The sequence below is a fragment of the Mya arenaria genome, chromosome 3, assembly GCF_026914265.1.
Source record: "Mya arenaria isolate MELC-2E11 chromosome 3, ASM2691426v1".
NCBI lineage: Eukaryota > Metazoa > Mollusca > Bivalvia > Myida > Myidae > Mya > Mya arenaria.
Genome location: NC_069124.1, coordinates 20,935,731 through 20,954,796, shown reverse-complemented (window position 1 = coordinate 20,954,796; position 19,066 = coordinate 20,935,731). Strand labels below are relative to the sequence as shown.

Below are 19,066 nucleotides of genomic sequence, written 5' to 3'. Positions count from 1 at the left end.
ATTTTTTATAGAATTATTTGATAAATTATCAACAGAAAACCATGGTCAAACACCCCTTATCTTGTATAATTCATATATTTAATCATGTGTCAATGATTTTAACCGGGTTTTTTTAAATTACAATATAGGATGTGATTAGCAAGTAGTCTGTAAGATACAACATGAGACTTAACAACATAGTTTTGAATGGCATAACCCTAATGAAAATAACGGGTAACTGCAAATAAAAAAGAAAACCTTTCCCACGTGTTTTCGGAATTTGAGGGCAATATTTCATTTCGTCAAATATATCTTGTTTTTATATTGTCTGATTTTGACGTTCACTTCAATATGTAAGCACAGCTAGGGTCACGGAAGCCTAGAAGTAGTGTATCCAAATCTGGGCTTGATTGACCCTAGTCCATTCGTTAAAATGTTCTTTAAAAGTAAATATTGCTTAAACCAAAACGAGCCCGATGTGCTCATGCATGACTGGATTATGGCTCTTGAAATTTGAAAAAAAGCAACAATACGGCTTGGGAACACGAAAGAGCTTCATTTCTAATCGGACCTTCACCAATCTCTGATACTAGCTAAATATTAAAGAGACCTCGGGTTATTTCGAAAACCCGCCAGATGACCAGCCCTGACTGTATGGCCCCTAAAATTGGCAACGTTTCTGTAATTATTAGAGCCTATTTATTCACATTGCATGTCATATGTAATGGTTGCTCCTATTATTATAACTAACATAGAATGTTCTAAGTGAACTCTCAATATGTTTTCTTTTACCCATACGTACATACTGTGGATAGAAAATGATTACATAAGTTAGGCAAGTAGAGTTTAGGCCTTTATAGACTTCTCGTAATATTATTGTATAATATTCAATTATTATTCAATTATATTTTGTAAACTCGTCAGTAGTAATAAAAGTGTAAATGACCAAGAAGTTTGATTCATACTCTATTGTACAGCAATATAATACTCTTTCTGATAGAAAATTGAACTATTGTTTACTCATAAGCATTACTATATTTTGATGAAAAATGACGATGTAAAAAAATGTTCAATTTGCTTACCGACCTGTACGCGTCTTTTATGAGCAATGCTTGACATGCTTTTCTGGTTCGAATTAGCTGCATAAAAAAACAATAGAGAAAAGGATCAATGTGACATAAACAAGGAAGTCCCTTTCATACAAGAAGCGTAGAAGGACTTTAAAGCCCGTATTATATTGTTGCAGTGTTTTAATAAAATTTTGCTAAGAAAATAATCTATGTACTGTGATAATGCCTTGAAATTAAAAGACTTTTAAATCTAATATTTGCTTTTGCTTTCATTAGTTTCATAAAACAGTATTATATATTATGTGGATTGAAAGGACATTATTATTATCATTACTGTGTTGTCATAAAATGCATTTCATATACTACACGGTATGAGTTACTATCGTTATATTTGCTATTTAATGCTTGTAGTGTTGCAACAGCTAATTAAAAATAGATAGTGAACATTTCTGACCTATTAGAAACCTACATAATATCAAAACGCATCAATAATAAGATGATAAAATTGAGTCTAAGCTAAATACTGCTCTGTTCTGTTTTGGTAAGTACAGTTTAATAGTAAAAAGACATAACTGATTTAGGAGGTGTTGATACAAAAGGACTGACAGGCCACTTTCTGTCATTGTGAAGTCGCGCTATCATCTAAGCTATAATACTTGTATGTGTTTTCTTATGCAATATTAAATGTTATTTTGTCACATTGACCTGTGTCTATTTCTTACAGCATAAAATCGGACTGGTGAGTTTTGCGATTCAAATTGTATCGTTTTCAAAAGGATCAGACATAGGTATGTATGTGTATTTGTTCTACATCTAACTTAGCTAAAGCAGTTCAAGGTGCACACTGTAGGTTTTTAATGCATTCAAATGTTTAACTCAATTGACTTTATTGACCAAAACAAAAGAAAGATATGATTTCTGAACAGATAAAATGTTTTAGACGTTAATGGTGTTTTTGTTTATTTATCTACGTGACAACGAAGTCTGATTTAAAATAATATTGCTCATCTTTTTATCTGCCACCTTTGAAATATATATTTTTGTGCTCACTCGTTGAAATATATTGCGAAGTTATATTGAAATTTGGAATAATCTTAATTTGAAAAAAATCATTAATATGTCATCGCTTTAGTTTATATAGGGTTTTCACTATATGGTATATAATTATGTAAAGATTACATTTCTAATCAACCTGGCATGCTCCCTGTCATATGTGATTTATGTAGACAGATCTGGCCTCAGCATCACACAAACAAATACCTTATATTATGCTTGTTTATAATAGAACGGAAAGGTTATCTTAAGATTTAATGTTTTTCATTTTTAGTTTTCATTTTGTGATATTTTAGAACAAATTTTGGTGTGAGATATTAATAAAATCATATAACTTTGTTGTGTTTATAGAATTTAATTCAACCAACTCTTTTTAACAATAACTCATTACATATTGGATACTTTGCTTTATAATTATTTGATTTGTAGAAAATTTACGAACTATTTTATCATGGAGAGAATGCACTTGAAAACAGGTAAAGCGTGTTAACAATTATGATATGCTATTAGCGATTAAGTGAGTTGAGATTGAAATTTGATTATTATTTGTGTTATGTTATTTTATTGTTGTCAGGGGTCGTTTTTGTTTAAAATCTTAGAAGTGAAAATGACTTTCCTACTGAAATGCAAAAAATTGAATTAAACGGTAAACACAACAATACTATTACGTAGCTTAAACGTTTTTGCTTCGTTTGATATATGACAAAAATGGTGTCTTTCTAAGAAACTAGGACCAGGTCCGCAGCAAAGCACTACTCTTTGTTACTGTAATATTAATGCATTAAATCACGTAGAATAAATCACTTTTGGTACATTTGTTACTTCTGAAATAAGCAGAATGTTCACTTGTGTTCATTTATTGATAACGTTATCAGTATTTCAAGTTTCAGAACCAAACCTAATCCAACGTAAAAGAAATAAAGTTCATGTAACAATGGGTGCGGCTATTTTTTACAATGGAATTTATTACACGAAGATGAATGCTATCGACAACAATAACTCAACTACACCTGAAATGTGTGGATGTTGTAGTGGAACAGAGAATGACAACTGGTGGCAGATTGATCTCGGGAAGATGTACCTGATACAGGAAATACAGATTTATGGAAGAACAGGCGGTAATTGTTGTATTGTGTTTTCTTTCAAGTACTTGCATGCTACCACTGTATTTTCCGAACTTCACTTGCAAATTAAGCAAAAGCGATAACGAATAAATTTGGTTTTAAACTAAATAATTATTCATCTGTTAGTATTCCATAGGGACTATATCATTACAAGCCTTTCGATTTTGCTTTTTTTTAATACGACGCATAAACGCCTTTATCAAAATATTAAAACAACAATATGGTTACAGGATTGTATTAACATTCAAGACATAATAATTAAGATGAAGTTATACTGGAAACGACGTCAATAATTGTACAAAAGACGCCAAATTTATAAAAAAAAAGCATCAACTGCTTAATACGGAAGTGTTAACAATAAAATGTTCACTCATAAGATACGCTTGATCTCAGCAACCTATTTTTCAGATCTGGGATGTTTTCATGCAAGTTTTGGTTTCAGAGTTATCGAATATTTTTCTTTTTTTAAGGCTCAAAAAGTATCCATCTGAAAAACGTTCTCTAGCAGTATGTTCACTTCCTTTCTGAATTGAAAGCATCCAATATAACATTTCAAGTATAATATTCGTTTGAAGCAAAAACAAACCTAATAACTTCCTTCATTGTTCAAAATTCTTCATGCTAGTTTGAGACCAAATGATAATCGCGTTTATCATATTTCTAGTTTTGTTCGATTTTCTTATTCTTTTTGACACACAGGGTCCTGGGACAGTCAGAATGGGCCTTTGATAATCAAAGTAGGAAATGACTCTTCTCTGGATGTTTTGCCAGACACACCGACGGTCATTAGATACTTATACAAACTAACTTTGCCAACACCATCCGTATTGAGATACATCCGAATCGAAAAGAGCACAAGGGGGTTTATGATGATTTGTGAGGTCAAGGTCTTTGACAAATGTGAGTATCTAAATATCAAAGGGCAAACATTTTATAACTCTCATTAAAGTCATTTGCTTAAAAAAGTATTAAATTAATCCATATTGACCTTAAATGATTAATATCTTTTGATTGATAAATCGCATTTTAGTAAATATAAAATGTTAACATGTAACAAATATATTTTATAGTTTGAATAACGGTAAATGAACACAGCCATTTAATCAGATTAAAAACACTCATGCTTAAATTTGGATGCGTTTCGTATCCGCACTTCACTACGGAAAGTGGTTGTTTCAACCGCAGAATGATTACACTGCTGATTTAGGGATAATTTATCTAGATAATAATTTATGTCAGACAAGTGAGATATCTTATCGCCGCAAAGATAAAATTGTAAACACCTCATGACATATATCTTATCTAAATTTTCAACGCCTTCTAAATTGAAGCCGAATGCCAAGGGGAACTTCTGAGGTATTATTTGAAAACATGTATTGTTGTATGCATCTTTTAATGTATTTCTTAATCTACTTATCGCCATCAGTCCTATTTTACGAACATTTTAAATCGCATCTTCGTTTAGATCTCCTTATTATTCAGGCGCTAACCGACCTTCTTTAAATCTTTATTTTTTTATGAATGGTTGTGTGTAGGAAAATATATCTAGAGAGAATGAGAAAAGAATGATAGTTAATTCTCTTTTGGGTCATACACTGAGTTTTATACAAAAAGTAAAACTAAATTCCTTAGCCTAAAGGTGCTTTCGGAATTTAAAAGGCAGCATTGTCAAAATATATTCCGTTACCTTTAAAGTTTCTCCTTCGACAACTAAAATACAGGTATCGAATAAGTGCAAAGTCCTGAAAGTACACATGGACGGTTTGCAAGATGATAATTACGTTGTCTCGCTGTCCAAAGAGGTAGCATTAAATGTTTTCTTGGTCTGTGCCCCGTTTCAATAAGATATCTTTGTCGCAAACCTTACGCTTAAGAGTGATCGGGCTCAACAGTAAAGTTACGGGCGACTCTATGCAATAAATGTCCTTACGATAATGAGCGCAGCTAACTCAAGAAACGGGGTTACGTCTAGATAGTTACAATCTTAAGCCTTACAGTCTTTAGTGGAACGGGGCTCAGCAGAATAGTTTTAGAGCTTGCGAAAGTTTTTATTATATGTACGGATATTTTTTTTAACAATTGTTCAAAGTAAATTCAACATGAAAAAGCGTAAGAAATTCGTAAAAAATGTCACGAACTAGTGTTGATATTTTGTACCAAACATCCACCTCGATTGTTATCGCACTAAATGTCAAATGTTTTCACGGAATACATCAAACTTGTATTCGACTTTTATTTCTAATTAATACGGAGTTGTTCCGTCTGAAATAATATCGTTAAGCTATTATCCTCTCAAGATCATGGAATCGATCAGAGACACTCTATGTTAAATGTAAATCATGTAATTTCTGTCAAGCCCGCGGTGAGCGATACATAGTTGTCACCATGGTTGTTCCGTGTGTGGGAGTGCGTCCGTGCGACCATGCGTGCATGCATGCGTCCGTCCATCCGGACTGCTTTTTCTGTGCTGTATCTTGACCAGGCATTAAAGGAGTTTCAGGAACTAACTTGCCTTGAAGGTTCAACATGATGAGAAGGCTTGTCGCGAACAAAACACCGATCTGTAACTCAAATGCCAAGGTGAGAGGTCAAGGTGGAAATAAGCCATGTCCGGGCTGTATCTTGATCATGCATTATAGAATCTTGAAACGAAATGACATGAAGGTTTACCATGATGAGGTGGCGTTTCTCGTATAATACGCAGGTCTGAACCTCAAAGGTCCAGGATGAAGGCCAAAGCTTAAGATAACCCTTGTCCGGACTGTATCTTGACCATGCGTTACATGATTTTCAAAACACTTGCCATGAATAGTCAGCATGCTGACGTGGCGTGTCGCGTACAAGACCTAGGTCTGTATCTCAAATGTCAATGGCATAATAAGAAGTCAAATGTTAAAATGATTCTTGTCTAGACTGAATCTTGACATTGCATTATTGGTAGTTTCGCATATACACTCTTTATCAACTCCGTGTTATTCTGTGTTGCAATTGCATGGAAGTGCCTGTGTCAAAGGCTTTTTCAACGGGATCGACATGTCACCATTTAGCGTCTAGTTTAAGAACATCAAAACAAAATTGCAATGATAATTAGTTTGAATTTACCATAACACCAGTGTTCCGTTTTTAATAAATTAATATTTCAGCATGCAGTTCTGGCTTTTACAGATATGGTTGTCTGTATGAAGGTCATTGTGCTGTTGATTACGACATGGCCACTGGAGCGTGTTTATCGTGCCAAATAGGATGGATTGGTGATGCCTGTCAAAGTATGTACTTTTATTACAATATATGTTGTTTATTATGTGGGCTGTAATAATACCGTTAACAACTTGAAGTGTAAAAGACACTCATCACTGTCTTAATTCCAGGTTTATTAAAAATTTAGTGATGAAGGGAAGGACACATTTTTGAATAGTTTTAAAGTCACTTTTTGCAAACAAAAAACGACAAAATACACTGAATGAGTCATTGAGTAATGTTTCCGTTTTTCGTTTATTTGTTCATTCATGTTGCAGGTGCAAGTGGTAGCACGTTTTCATAAAGGAATGATGGCTAAATAAACTAATTTATCAATGAAACATTTGATAATCTGGAAGACATTAAATAAAAAAAGATGAGTTGCATTGTATATATCAAATAATCTTCCAAGTAGGTGATAAGTGTTTCTTGCTCGTGAATCTCTTTTGTATGAATCAATACTTGAAGAGAGAAATTTAGTTATACAGAGGATGACAGCTAGTTAAGGCAATGACCGAAAGAAAACACACGAAATGAACTTTATCCATTGGCATATCCTGGATTGAACGTGCTTTGATAAATGCATTTACAAAATCCAAAGAGAAAAGTGAAGTAGTGGTCCTTCTCTTCATATTAATTTAATTTGAACTTAATGTACAGGTTGATTCGTACATTTGACCATATAATATAAAAATATGTACCCCGACCTACAGAATTCAGGGTTTACTTCCAAAACACAATAATAACGTGATGTCGAACTTTCCGCTTTCCCATTCTGCACAATAAAGATGATTCCCTTAGTTCAATTGATATTACATCACGCAACCATATGTGCATGTATATCTACTGCCGAAACTACTATAACAATAATGATAACAATTTTCTTCGATCCACTATGTCAATGGTACGGGTTTGATATACTTTTTCGAAATAAGATAAAACAGGCAAATACTCACAAGCATGTTTGGTAATTCGCAGTTATTCCCGTTTGCTTACTTTCCGACTAACATTTTATACTTTTTACATTTCATACCGCTTATTTGGCAATATTAAGAATTGTTTTGAATGACAATGATCTTCCATGGACATTGACGTCTCGGGCATCACTTTGTGTATTTTTTTTCGAAAATTATAGTGGTCTTCAGTTTGGCTGTATCTTTGGAAGAGCAATGGCCAAATCAAAAAAGCAACCTAGTAAATGAATCATTTATTTTTTTTATTTTTTTTTCAAGCATTTATCAATGCAGTGAAACAATCTATTTTTTAAGAATCAAGATAAGATAATCGAGATAATCATTTTACAGTTTGTAAAAAGTAAAAATAAATAAGTTAACAACAAGGGTAGGTTATTGTATACCATTGTATATCATTGTGCTTTTATGTTTAGATTGCTAGTAATTATGGTTTGTCTCTTCTTTCACATATCACTGGTTCATTTGTTTACAAATATCATAATAGCTCTGACATTCTGAGGATCATTGTACTTCCAAACCCATTTATAATCAATAATACAATGAAAAATACAAAGAAAACCCAGTAGCCAGAACCAATCTAATACCTGTTTAATAAACCGTTACTGGTATTACTCTTGAATTAGCCTTTAAAAGTAAAGCAACCGTTACTGATGTTGCCCTGTCAAAAGAAGATAAGCAGATACTGTTTTGTCTTGTTAAAGCAGATAAATAGTTAAGGATGTTGCCCTATCAAAGGTATTAAAACGTAACTGATGGTTACCTATCAAAGGCAGATAAGCAATTACTGATGCTGTTGTGTCAACGGTATATAAACCATTACTGATACTGCTCTGCCAACGGTATATAAACCATTACTGATACTGATCTATCAACGGTATATCAACCATAACTGATACTGATCTGTCAAAGGTAGATGTCCTATTAGTTATGCTGCTCTGTTAAAGGTATATAAACCATTACTGATACTGCTCTGCCAACGGTAGATGAACCATTTCTGATACTGCTCTGTCAAAGATAGATGGACTATTAGTTATGCTGCTCTGTCAAAGATAGATGGACCATTACTGATACTGCTCTGCCAACGGTAGATGGACCATTACTGATGCTGCTCTGTCAAAGGTAGATGAACTATTAGTTATGCTGCTCTGTCAAAGATAGATGGACCATTACTGATACTGCTCTGCCAACGGTATATAAACCATTACTGATACTGCTCTGTCAAAGGTAGATGAACTATTAGTTATGCTGCTCTTTCAAAGATAGATGGACCATTACTGATACTGCTCTGCCAACGGTATATAAACCATTACTGATACTGCTCTGTCAAAGGTAGATGAACTATTAGTTATGCTGCTCTGTCAAAGATAGATGGACCATTACTGATACTGCTCTGCCAACGGTATATAAACCATTACTGATACTGCTCTGTCAAAGGTAGATGAACTATTAGTTATGCTGCTCTGTCAAAGATAGATGGACCATTACTGATACTGTTCTGCCAACGGTATATAAACCATTACTGATACTGCTCTGTCAAAGGTAGATGAACTATTAGTTATGCTGCTCTGTCAAAGATAGATGGACCATTACTGATACTGCTCTGTCAAAGGTGTATGAACCATTACTGATGCTGCTCTGTCAAAGATAGATGAACCATTACTGATACTGATCTGTCAAAGGTAGATTCACTATTAGTTATGCTGCTCTGTCAAAGGTAAATGAACCATAACTGATACTGCTCTGTCAACGGTATATGAACCATTACTGATGCTGCTTTGTAAAAGGTAGATGAACCATTACTGATACTGCTCCGTCAAAGGTATATGAGCCATAACTGATATTGCCCTGTCAAAGGTTGATGAACCATCACTGACACTGCCCTGTCAAAGGTAAATGAACCATCAATGATACTGCTCCGTCAAAGGTAGATGAGCCATAACTGATATTGCCCTGTCAAAGGTAGATGAATAAACACTGATATTGCCCTGTCAAAGGTAGATGAACCATCATTGATACTGCTCCGTCAAAGGTAGATGAGGCATACCTGATATTGCCCTGTCAAAGGTAGATGAACCATCACTGGTACTGCTCCGTCAAAGGTAGATGAGCCATAACTGATATTGCCCTGTCAAAGGTAGATGAACCATCACTGATTCTGCTCCGACAAATGTTGATGAGCCATTACTGATAGTGTTCTGTCAAAGGTAGATAAGCCGTTTTTAATGCTGCCCTGTCAAAGGTAGATATGGCTTTACTGAAGCTGCACTGGCAAAGGTTGATATGCCGTTATTAATGCTAACAAATGTTCAAAACTCGAACATTTAAGGGGATTGGACCACGGATGTACTTACATATGTTACTACCCTCTACACAAACATCATACTAAATGCCAAGCTAAGGTTATTAACAACATAATATGAGTCCTATCTAATGCATCTTGAAACATTTACGGCTTGGACTTGTAGGAAAAGGCGTGTGAGAGAAAGTGCGAGAGCTGGGCTCAATCGATAGGGTCGACGAAATTCGCTTTTATTGTGTCATCTTAAGAGGTGGCGGTGGACATGCTTGTACCTACGAGAACAGATACAAACAGAGTTTCAAAAACAAATATTATTGGATTTGATTTACCATATGAAGATACAAACGTGTAATAACACGTTTGAGAAATATTTCACAGGTGTTTCGTTTCAGAGATGAAGTTAATACAACATTCGCAGTGACGTGAAAGTAACAATGGCTCCGGCACTCGTCTATTTGTCTTCTGATTACTCAAAAATGAATGCAATTGACAACGTTATTGCGAACAATACTGATGATTGTGGATGCTGCAGCGCAACGGCAAGCAACAACTGGTGGCAGATTGACCTTGGAAAGAAATACCTAATTGAGGAAATAAGGGTTTATGGGAGGGGATCTGGTAAATCATAAAGCTGAGCAGGCATAGTAGTTTTATAACATACGATCATGAGATTTGAATTCGATTTAATTAATAGTATCAATTAATAAAAATATTAGTTTTCGGGGTCAAGACAAAACGTCTAGTTTATGTTTTCTAAACTTATCGTACAATTGCTTATTTATTATATTTTCTGATCGTTCTGATGTGTATTATAGGAGATCAGAGTCAGAATGGACCGCTGACTGTAAGTGTTGGAAATGAATCCTCCTATTTGGATCGTTTGCATGATTTTTTACCCGTGCAGTTCTCTAATATACTAACATTAACGAAACCAACGGTGATGAGGATAATAAAGATAGAAAAGCACACCGAAGGGATTATGATGATTTGTGAATTCAAGCTTACTAATACAAGTGAGAACAAAATAATATCATATTATTAATAAATTGTGTATACTTCTGAACATTATGTATCATAATTCTACTTATTTCTACTATTTTATTATTATTATTATTATTATTATTATTATTATTATTATTATTATTATTATTATTATTATTGAACCCATTATGTTTTAGCATGCCTTTTTGGTCACTACGGATATGGATGTCTACCCGAAGGACATTGTGCTTTAGAATACGATACGGCCATAGGGGCGTGCTCATCGTGCGTACCGGGATGGGAAGGGGATGCATGTAACCATGGTATGTCCTTTTTATTTGAAAAAAACAACAATTATATTTCTTTCACTGACCTAGATATGAATATTTTAAAATGCAATTTACAGTTACGTATACATTTAGAGTTTGCAAATCGAAGCCTTACACCTTGATATGTGGTATATATTGCGATTGATATAATTTGGAAAAACACAACATATTCATTGTAAGTCATATCATACAAACTTGTATAAAATGTCGAAATGCAGTTATGCTAAATCACAATGAATCACAAAAAAGGAAAGTATGGAGCAGGGTGTACATCAAGTTGTGGTAATTGTATTGGTGGAAACACAACGTGCAAAACCGACAGAGGTCACTGTCCAAGTGGATGTGCCCCTGCATACAAAGGGGACTTCTGTAAAGCTCGTAAGTGTTTCTGTTCTTTGCCAACAAAGAATGAATACACGAAACTGTAAGACATAATTTGATCCGTGTGCATCTGAATGATAAAATGATTTCGGAATAACCACAATGCCGAAAGGGGTTTGTACGGCAACAACACAAATTGGAAATAAGTCAAATTGTATGTCTATTTTAAGTTTATTCATAAGCAAACAATCTTGAATGCATCTAATTGTCCATGTCTGCGTGCTTTTAGATTGAAATTGAATAATGAAATCAATATGCTTTAGATGAAAGTTGATCACAATAGATATACATGTTTAAGAATGGCATACGTTTATTTTTATATCAAAGTGTTTTAATGACAGTTTGAGTGGCACCAAGTCAATTTCAGCAACTAGTGAAAACATATATTGTTTTCAAGTGCATATCGTAAGTGATTTACAGTAAGAAACCTATTATGTCACTTATGGTATTTGGAAAACACATTTAAGTCGTGATGAGTGGGGTGAAGCCATAATTCAGCCAAAAGCAATACAAGGTCGGAATCAGCAAAGAAGAAAATATTGTAAAAATATGCAAATAAATTACATTGTTAACATTTATATACAATTAATTTACACTCGTATATAAAACGTAAGGTATTCCTCAACACATGTATACATCGCAATTACATTTTCCTCACGTTTAATATGAGTAATTTAAAACATCTGTTTGTATACAGATTATTTCACATTTTATTCTTTCCCTTATATTCATCGTCGATAAATACATGGCTCGTAACTATAAAAGTTACGTTACCACTAGCTGGTAATGCATTTATCCCTTCAGCTTGTGCCCCCGGAGAATATGGACCAGGGTGTACGTCAGTCTGTGGCTTCTGTAGGGATGGCCACATAACGTGCAATACGCATAATGGGCATTGTCCAAACGGATGTTCCGCTGGATACAAAGGAGACATTTGTACAACACGTAATTATTACTGCTCGAGATACTTGTTTAAACTAACGATTTCACACGTCAGATATTCTCCACAACATGACAAAACTACAGTGAAATATACAGAACGAGCCAAGTTGTAAATCTATTTTGTAAAAAAAGCGATAAAAGAAGAAGAGCTCTACAGAAATGCTCGAGAATAGTACTGAATCAAAACGTCAAATATATTTATATAACAGATGTATTTTAATTATTGAAATATACTCAATGATAATTTATTTCGTTTATATAATTAACCTTCTTCACCTTTTGAAGTGTGGGAGTGAGCTACAGCATTGATTGGCATAATTGTTAAAACATTTAAAATTATGTTTTATCACAAATAAATACGCCCAATCATAGGCATCTTAATGTGATACAATTTATGTACTATATGTAGGCTTTTTAACGTCATGTCTATACAGAATGTGCCCCAGGAGAGTATGGAAAAGGATGCACATTGCACTGTGGTCATTGTCATGATGGAAATTCAACATGCAACTACAGCAACGGTCACTGTCCACATGGGTGTGTCGCTGGATACAAAGGAGATTTGTGCAAATCCCGTAATTTAAAGCTCTGCCATTGTCAAAATTAAATATCATTAATTTACATAACATATGGACTAAAATATGTCGTCATGCATAAATGAAAAGCAAAAACAGTTTTCTTGACAAAACAAACGAGTTTCGTGTTTTGATCTTATTATGTATTTGTTTAACAGTACCTTAAGAGTAATGTATGTATAATTCATTTTGATTTTTTTCATAACAATTTAAATTGATTTTGAATTTGGGAAATATGATTAGGAATACTTAACTAGATCTTACCCATTCTTTCTAATACGTTCAAAATGTTCATAATACATATTTATCTGCATAAATGCGTTTTTTCTTAAGCATGTGATCCCGGAGAGTATGGACCAGGGTGTATATTATGTGGTCAATGTGGTGATGGTAACACAACGTGCAACACAGACAATGGCTATTGTCCACAGGGGTGTGCATCTGGATTCAAAGGGGATTTGTGTAATTTACGTAAGTTTGCCCATTGCTATAAATTTGTAGTTTGAATTGGTTTTTATATGTTGTTCATTACCCATCATTAGTATAAACCCGAAAATATTTTTGAAAACATTTGTTTCAATACATTAATTCCCTGAATTTCTTTTAAACGTTTACTACCCCACAATGTAAATAATTTGGAATGCTAAACGCTTGATGTAAAATATGCATTATCTTTACGAATTTTGCGAAACATTTTTAACCCACAAGACAACATATTAACTTGGTAAAATTCCTCATTTGGTAATAATCATTAGACCGTATGAACTATTTCATACAAATACATTTAGGAATATCATTATTAAGTTTCTAAAAATGCAATTGATTCACACAACTAAGTAAATGTTCTAGCCTGTGCTCCTGGAGAGTTTGGACTAAACTGTTCATCAAACTGTGGCTACTGTCATGATGGCAACACGCCATGCGACGCTTCCAACGGGCATTGTCCAACCGGATGTGCCGCTGGATACAAAGGAGACTTCTGTAAAACCAGTGAGTGTTTAGTCTACTAGTTGTCATGTATTAATACTAAATTGTTTCAACCTTTTAAAAATCACATTGTATTATTATTAAATAATATATCATGAGGACACATTTTACTGCTGATCTGGAACATTTTGACACACAAACATATTAATATTCTCAAAAAGTGTCTCCAAATCTCCGATAAAAAGTTCAATCATAAAACTACCTCAACTCCTATTGAAATCAATACTCATGTGAAAAACTACAGAAACAAGCTCAGTAGCCAAAAGTTTAAACTAAATCCCGGTTAATTGCACATGGTAAACACCAACAACATAGAACACAAAAACAAACAAAATCACAAACTAGAAACATGGAACAACAGCAAAAAACTCCACAAACAACACAGTGCGTATATACTATATAAAAAACAACAACTAGGTATGTTTATTAAGGATTGTAGGTACCGCCTAGGAACAATCAAAATATAGTGCAACGGATATTTGTTTTCATTGGAAGCAATCGTGCAAATATTTTTTTTACTTCTTTACCTTCTTCAACCGCATATTATTGTGCAAAGGCTTAACGATGCAGGTATTATATATATATATATATATATATGTGAACTCTTGTACGAATGCAATATATGAGTTGAAGGCATAGAATCTCAGACAAATGAAGGCTTTAAAAGCTTAATGTTTTACTTGCAGTGATTATACAACAGCATGGTGATTAACAACCGTGGATTGAATACAATGAGTTAATAAGCTAGAAAAAACAACAACAAAAACAAGAATATATATTGTGTCGGAAGCAGGTACCCTCGAAATGTAATCATTGCATCATGGCAGTTAGTTTAAATATGTTTTTGTGTTTTATAAAATATCTTGTAATTGTTGCGGATTTCATCAACAATGCAGTGATGAACAAAGTGATATTTCCATCGATTTTATCGATGAAGACAAAAGTTTTATACAATAAGAATGCAGGAAACACTGAATGTAATCGCAAAAATGCTTGGTTCTTATTAACCTATTGGTTAAGGGTACATACTGATGAACAAAGTTATATTTCTTAAAGGATGAAATAGAAATCTGCACACGTGTGACATCATTTTGCATTTAACATTTGCGATTAAATTGATCTATACCGACTTAAAGGTGATATGAACAAGTCATATTAAATCTGCATAGTCAGATAAATAATGCAAATGTCGCTATGCCTGCTAAGTTTCAACGTTTCCATTTCATCGATGTCATCGATATAAGAAGGAGCTTTATAACTGGACTTATAAAACATGCTTACGTGTATTATCAGTATTTTATTTTATTTCCATCATAAAGTAATAATATTTATTTTCTAGTTTCCCTCATTGAAACCACCTGACTAAAAACAAGATCAAAATATAAAAAAAAAAACTAGATGTTACCAAAATTGTTCAAACTTAGACCACTTAAAGAAAATTGTTTATTTTAGCGTACAATCGTAAACTAGTACACAGAGTTAGTAAAAAAAGCTTTATTTTATTTTGGTGTAGCAAGAAATGAAATATTTCCTTTTGGTGTTTACGAAGCGAAATTTATTGCGATCTGATACTAAATTAAACAATTTATATTTTCATTATATGCCTGAAAAAGGATATCTATATTAATTTAAATGACAGTTAACTGTTGTAAACGATGAGCAATAAAAAATGTTATTTCACTGTTTAAAACCGTTAATTATAATTTTTATTTCACCAATAGCACAATATAAGCAACCGTTAACATACAATTAAAGTCATAATCGTAAAATCAAACAATTATTTGTTAACTGTAGAATCGTATTGATATTCACATTTACAAAATAACATATAATTTGATGCACAACAAAGATTGCAATTTTACTGAGCATACATATTCAAAGTCAAAGAGCAAGACGTAGGAATCACTAACAACCAATAAAGTGAGAAGTGGGTGTCAGTGTTATATTAATTCTTCTACAGAATGTTTCCCCGGAGAGTATGGACCCGGGTGTACGTCACGATGCGGTCAATGTAGTTATGGGAACGCAACGTGCAACGTCTACAACGGTCATTGTTCGAGCGGATGTGCACCTGGATACAGAGAAGATATATGTTCAACTCGTAAGACTATTTGTTTTTAGAAATGTTATTTGATTTAAAACGTGTACAATAGTACAATACAATTTAAGGCCGATATGCATACACCTTTTTCACAAAGGTTTAATTCTATATTCATTTTATTAATCGTTTGTCACATTGACAATGCATTATTAATGTGTGTAGCCTAAATAGAACTTAAAAATTAAAAACCTTAATATTTGGATGATTTGAAGTGGTGAACTCGTGACCAGAATTACAATAAAATGTATTGTTGTCATCCCTCTAGCCTGTGACCCCGGGAATTATGGACTGGGATGTACATCAAACTGTGGTCAGTGTCGTGATGGAAATACAACGTGCAACATTGACAACGGTCACTGTCCGAATGGATGTGCTTCTGGGTTCAAAGGAGAAACATGTCAAACCCGTACGTTGGAATGTTGTTATATGTATGCTGCTTTCTCCTCAACACTATTTTGTAAATTGATTGAAATGTCGGTGGGCTTCATAAGCGTAATAGTCAGTTTACAAACTACTTTATTCTACCAGAAATAGCGAATCTAGGTAGCTCTTTCACCATATGCCGCTTCGGCCTCCCTGTTGTTGTTTTTTTTTTCGAATCGATTGCTTTATAAATATATATATATATATATATATATATATATATATATATATATATATATATATATAGACACACAAACATATATATTTATCACGGGCTTGAATGTACTAATGCATTAAGCCTGTACATTAGACGAAGATTGTAAACTCCATTGTGGTTAGTGCCGAGGTAAGAATACCAATGCAAATTGTTTACTGTGATATAATTAAAGGGAACCTTTGTTCATCATCGCAATAGATGTCTATTTCAGAATTAAAACTAAATATTTAAGAGTGAAAGCAAAAATTTCTAGTAATTTCAAAGAAAGTGTAAAGTAGTAGTTTTAATTAAACAACGCTCTTCTTTGTGAGTACCAGCTTTTCATTTTTTGAACTGTTGCGGTAGCTGCAGTGGGAAAATTAAAAGAGAGGCGCGTGTTTTAATGAAAGTGAACATGGATGTTGGATATGCACGAGGCAGGCATTGCATTACACGTTAGTTATATCTGGATTACAGATTATTGAAACTTGGATCTGAAGTAAACAATCCAAGTTGTGATGAACAAAATATATATTCAACGATGTCTTTATTACTATATACAATTCTTAAGGACTTCGTTCTTGAACAATTTCTTAAAACGTTATATATACGTATTTTGCAGCATGTAAAGATGGGGCATTCGGCAAAGACTGTATTCATTATTGTGCTTTGTGCATAAACGGAGATTGCAACACACTAGATGGAACATGCCGTAGTGGATGTATAAGGGGTTACATGGGACAGTTTTGCAACGAGAGTTTGTATGATGGTAAATTTATTTGCATGTGAATATTAAAACATTGATTGTGTGCTTGAAGTTATTGATTTTACAATAGTATTAGCCAAAGCAACAGATTTGATGTCAAACTTGTAATATACTTGCATACAATGTGAAACCAAATTCCATGTCCAAAAAAAAACAAAAATAAAAAACAATATTTGATATCTATCATCAGGTAAAAAAATCACAGTCATTGAAAAATGAATGTATGTGCAAGAAAGCATAAAATATATTGCAGTATTTAAAATCAAAAAATTAAATGCGCCTTTAAACAGGGGATCCGTTATGTATTGTTCTACTGGTTCTTAACCCTGTAGTGTTTATTGTATTATTGCTAACTATTCCCGTTCCATCGACATTACACATAACTGTTTGGATATTTATAAACATATTATTGTACTAATAACAATAACATTTATATGGATTTTCACTCTTTTGTTATTTCAATATAACCATCTTTATATTATTTCAGATAAGAACCAATATATATACAAGTCGACTCCAAAAGAAAATATCGCAGCTGTTGTTGTTGCTGCGGTCTCATCAACGTTATTATTCGGTGCAATAATATCTAACGTAGTTTTTATATATCTGTATTGCAGAAGGAAAGCAAGATACAGGTATCTGATATCATTTAACCTTAAGATTAATGTATCATTGTTTCACGGGCTGCATTGAGTATATACCAAGACCAAATGCATGAAGGATTATGTATGAGAGCAAGCTTGTTTCATTTAATAAGTACATGGAAAAACGTAATTCAGAACCAAATTGACATGTAACTGCAAATTAATTTTCACTCAAGCTTAAGATTTCGAAAACGATTATACCATCTGTATCATCTGTATAATCTGATTACGACAGCCTTGATATGACAGAACGTAAGATTTATATTTTATTTAATATATATCAGTGTTTGAATCGGAATACTTAATTTGTTCTCTTCATACGTGCAATGCCATGTTTTTTATTATAATTTTGAAATATAGGTTCATGCATTTATATTTACTCCTCAACTTTCATTCCTTAAATGAACGATCTACCGGCAATTGCGATTATCATCCGATAGACGCAACATGGTCGGATATGCTCGGATCACGTACAAATGTACATGTTTATTGATATTTTTATCTTGTTGTTGTTTTAATTGTGTCAGCCGGCCTAGAAAATCTGAAATCAGCATGTTGAAAAAAAAATTTATTAGTATTTGTTATAATATTTTTGTCAATCGTGTTTTAATTTTACGTTAAAAATCAACTTTGAAGTTGTGTTGTTATGACGTCATATGACAAACTGTTCCCGGTTACCGTCGGGTCGTTCTCTTTACAGAACGGGTGAAAAAGAATACCTTAAATGTTTTTTTTATGAATCAATTGTTAAGTCTGATGCCATTATCGGAATATGAACGCAGTTGGGCTGGTAAAAGTACGCTTGGAGTCCTACACAAATTAACCAGCGCAACTGCTTACATACCCCGATAACCACGCAATTCATTCCTTAAATATTCATATAATATAATCACGTTTAATAAATGCATTGAGGTATTCATTCGAAAATTTAGTTAAATTCACCTGAAGAGGTTAATGTTATTTTCTTTTTTTGCAGTGGGTTCAACCCCAGGAACAAGACGATAG

At 33.3% G+C, this 19,066-nt stretch overlaps 1 protein-coding gene across 1 annotated transcript; it reads left to right on the top strand.

Moving 5' to 3' along the window:
• Positions 1-10,170: 10,170 nt before the first annotated feature.
• LOC128225809 (multiple epidermal growth factor-like domains protein 10) lies at positions 10,171-19,066 on the top strand. Its single transcript, XM_052935707.1, has 7 exons — positions 10,171-10,354; positions 10,915-11,040; positions 12,232-12,372; positions 13,278-13,415; positions 13,794-13,934; positions 16,298-16,438; positions 19,038-19,066. Exons 1-7 carry the CDS (start codon positions 10,171-10,173, stop codon positions 19,064-19,066), a joined length of 900 nt encoding a protein of 299 aa, XP_052791667.1.

Bases quoted from the DNA above. Each gene is read 5' to 3' on its own strand.
- LOC128225809 (XM_052935707.1), top strand. From the start codon at position 10,171: ATGGCTCCGGCACTCGTCTATTTGTCTTCTGATTACTCAAAAATGAAT. The intron at 10,355-10,914 runs GTAAATCATAAA...ATTATGTTTTAG, and splicing joins GGTTTATGGGAGGGGATCTG to CATGCCTTTTTGGTCACTAC. The intron at 13,935-16,297 runs GTGAGTGTTTAG...TCATCCCTCTAG, and splicing joins AGGAGACTTCTGTAAAACCA to CCTGTGACCCCGGGAATTAT.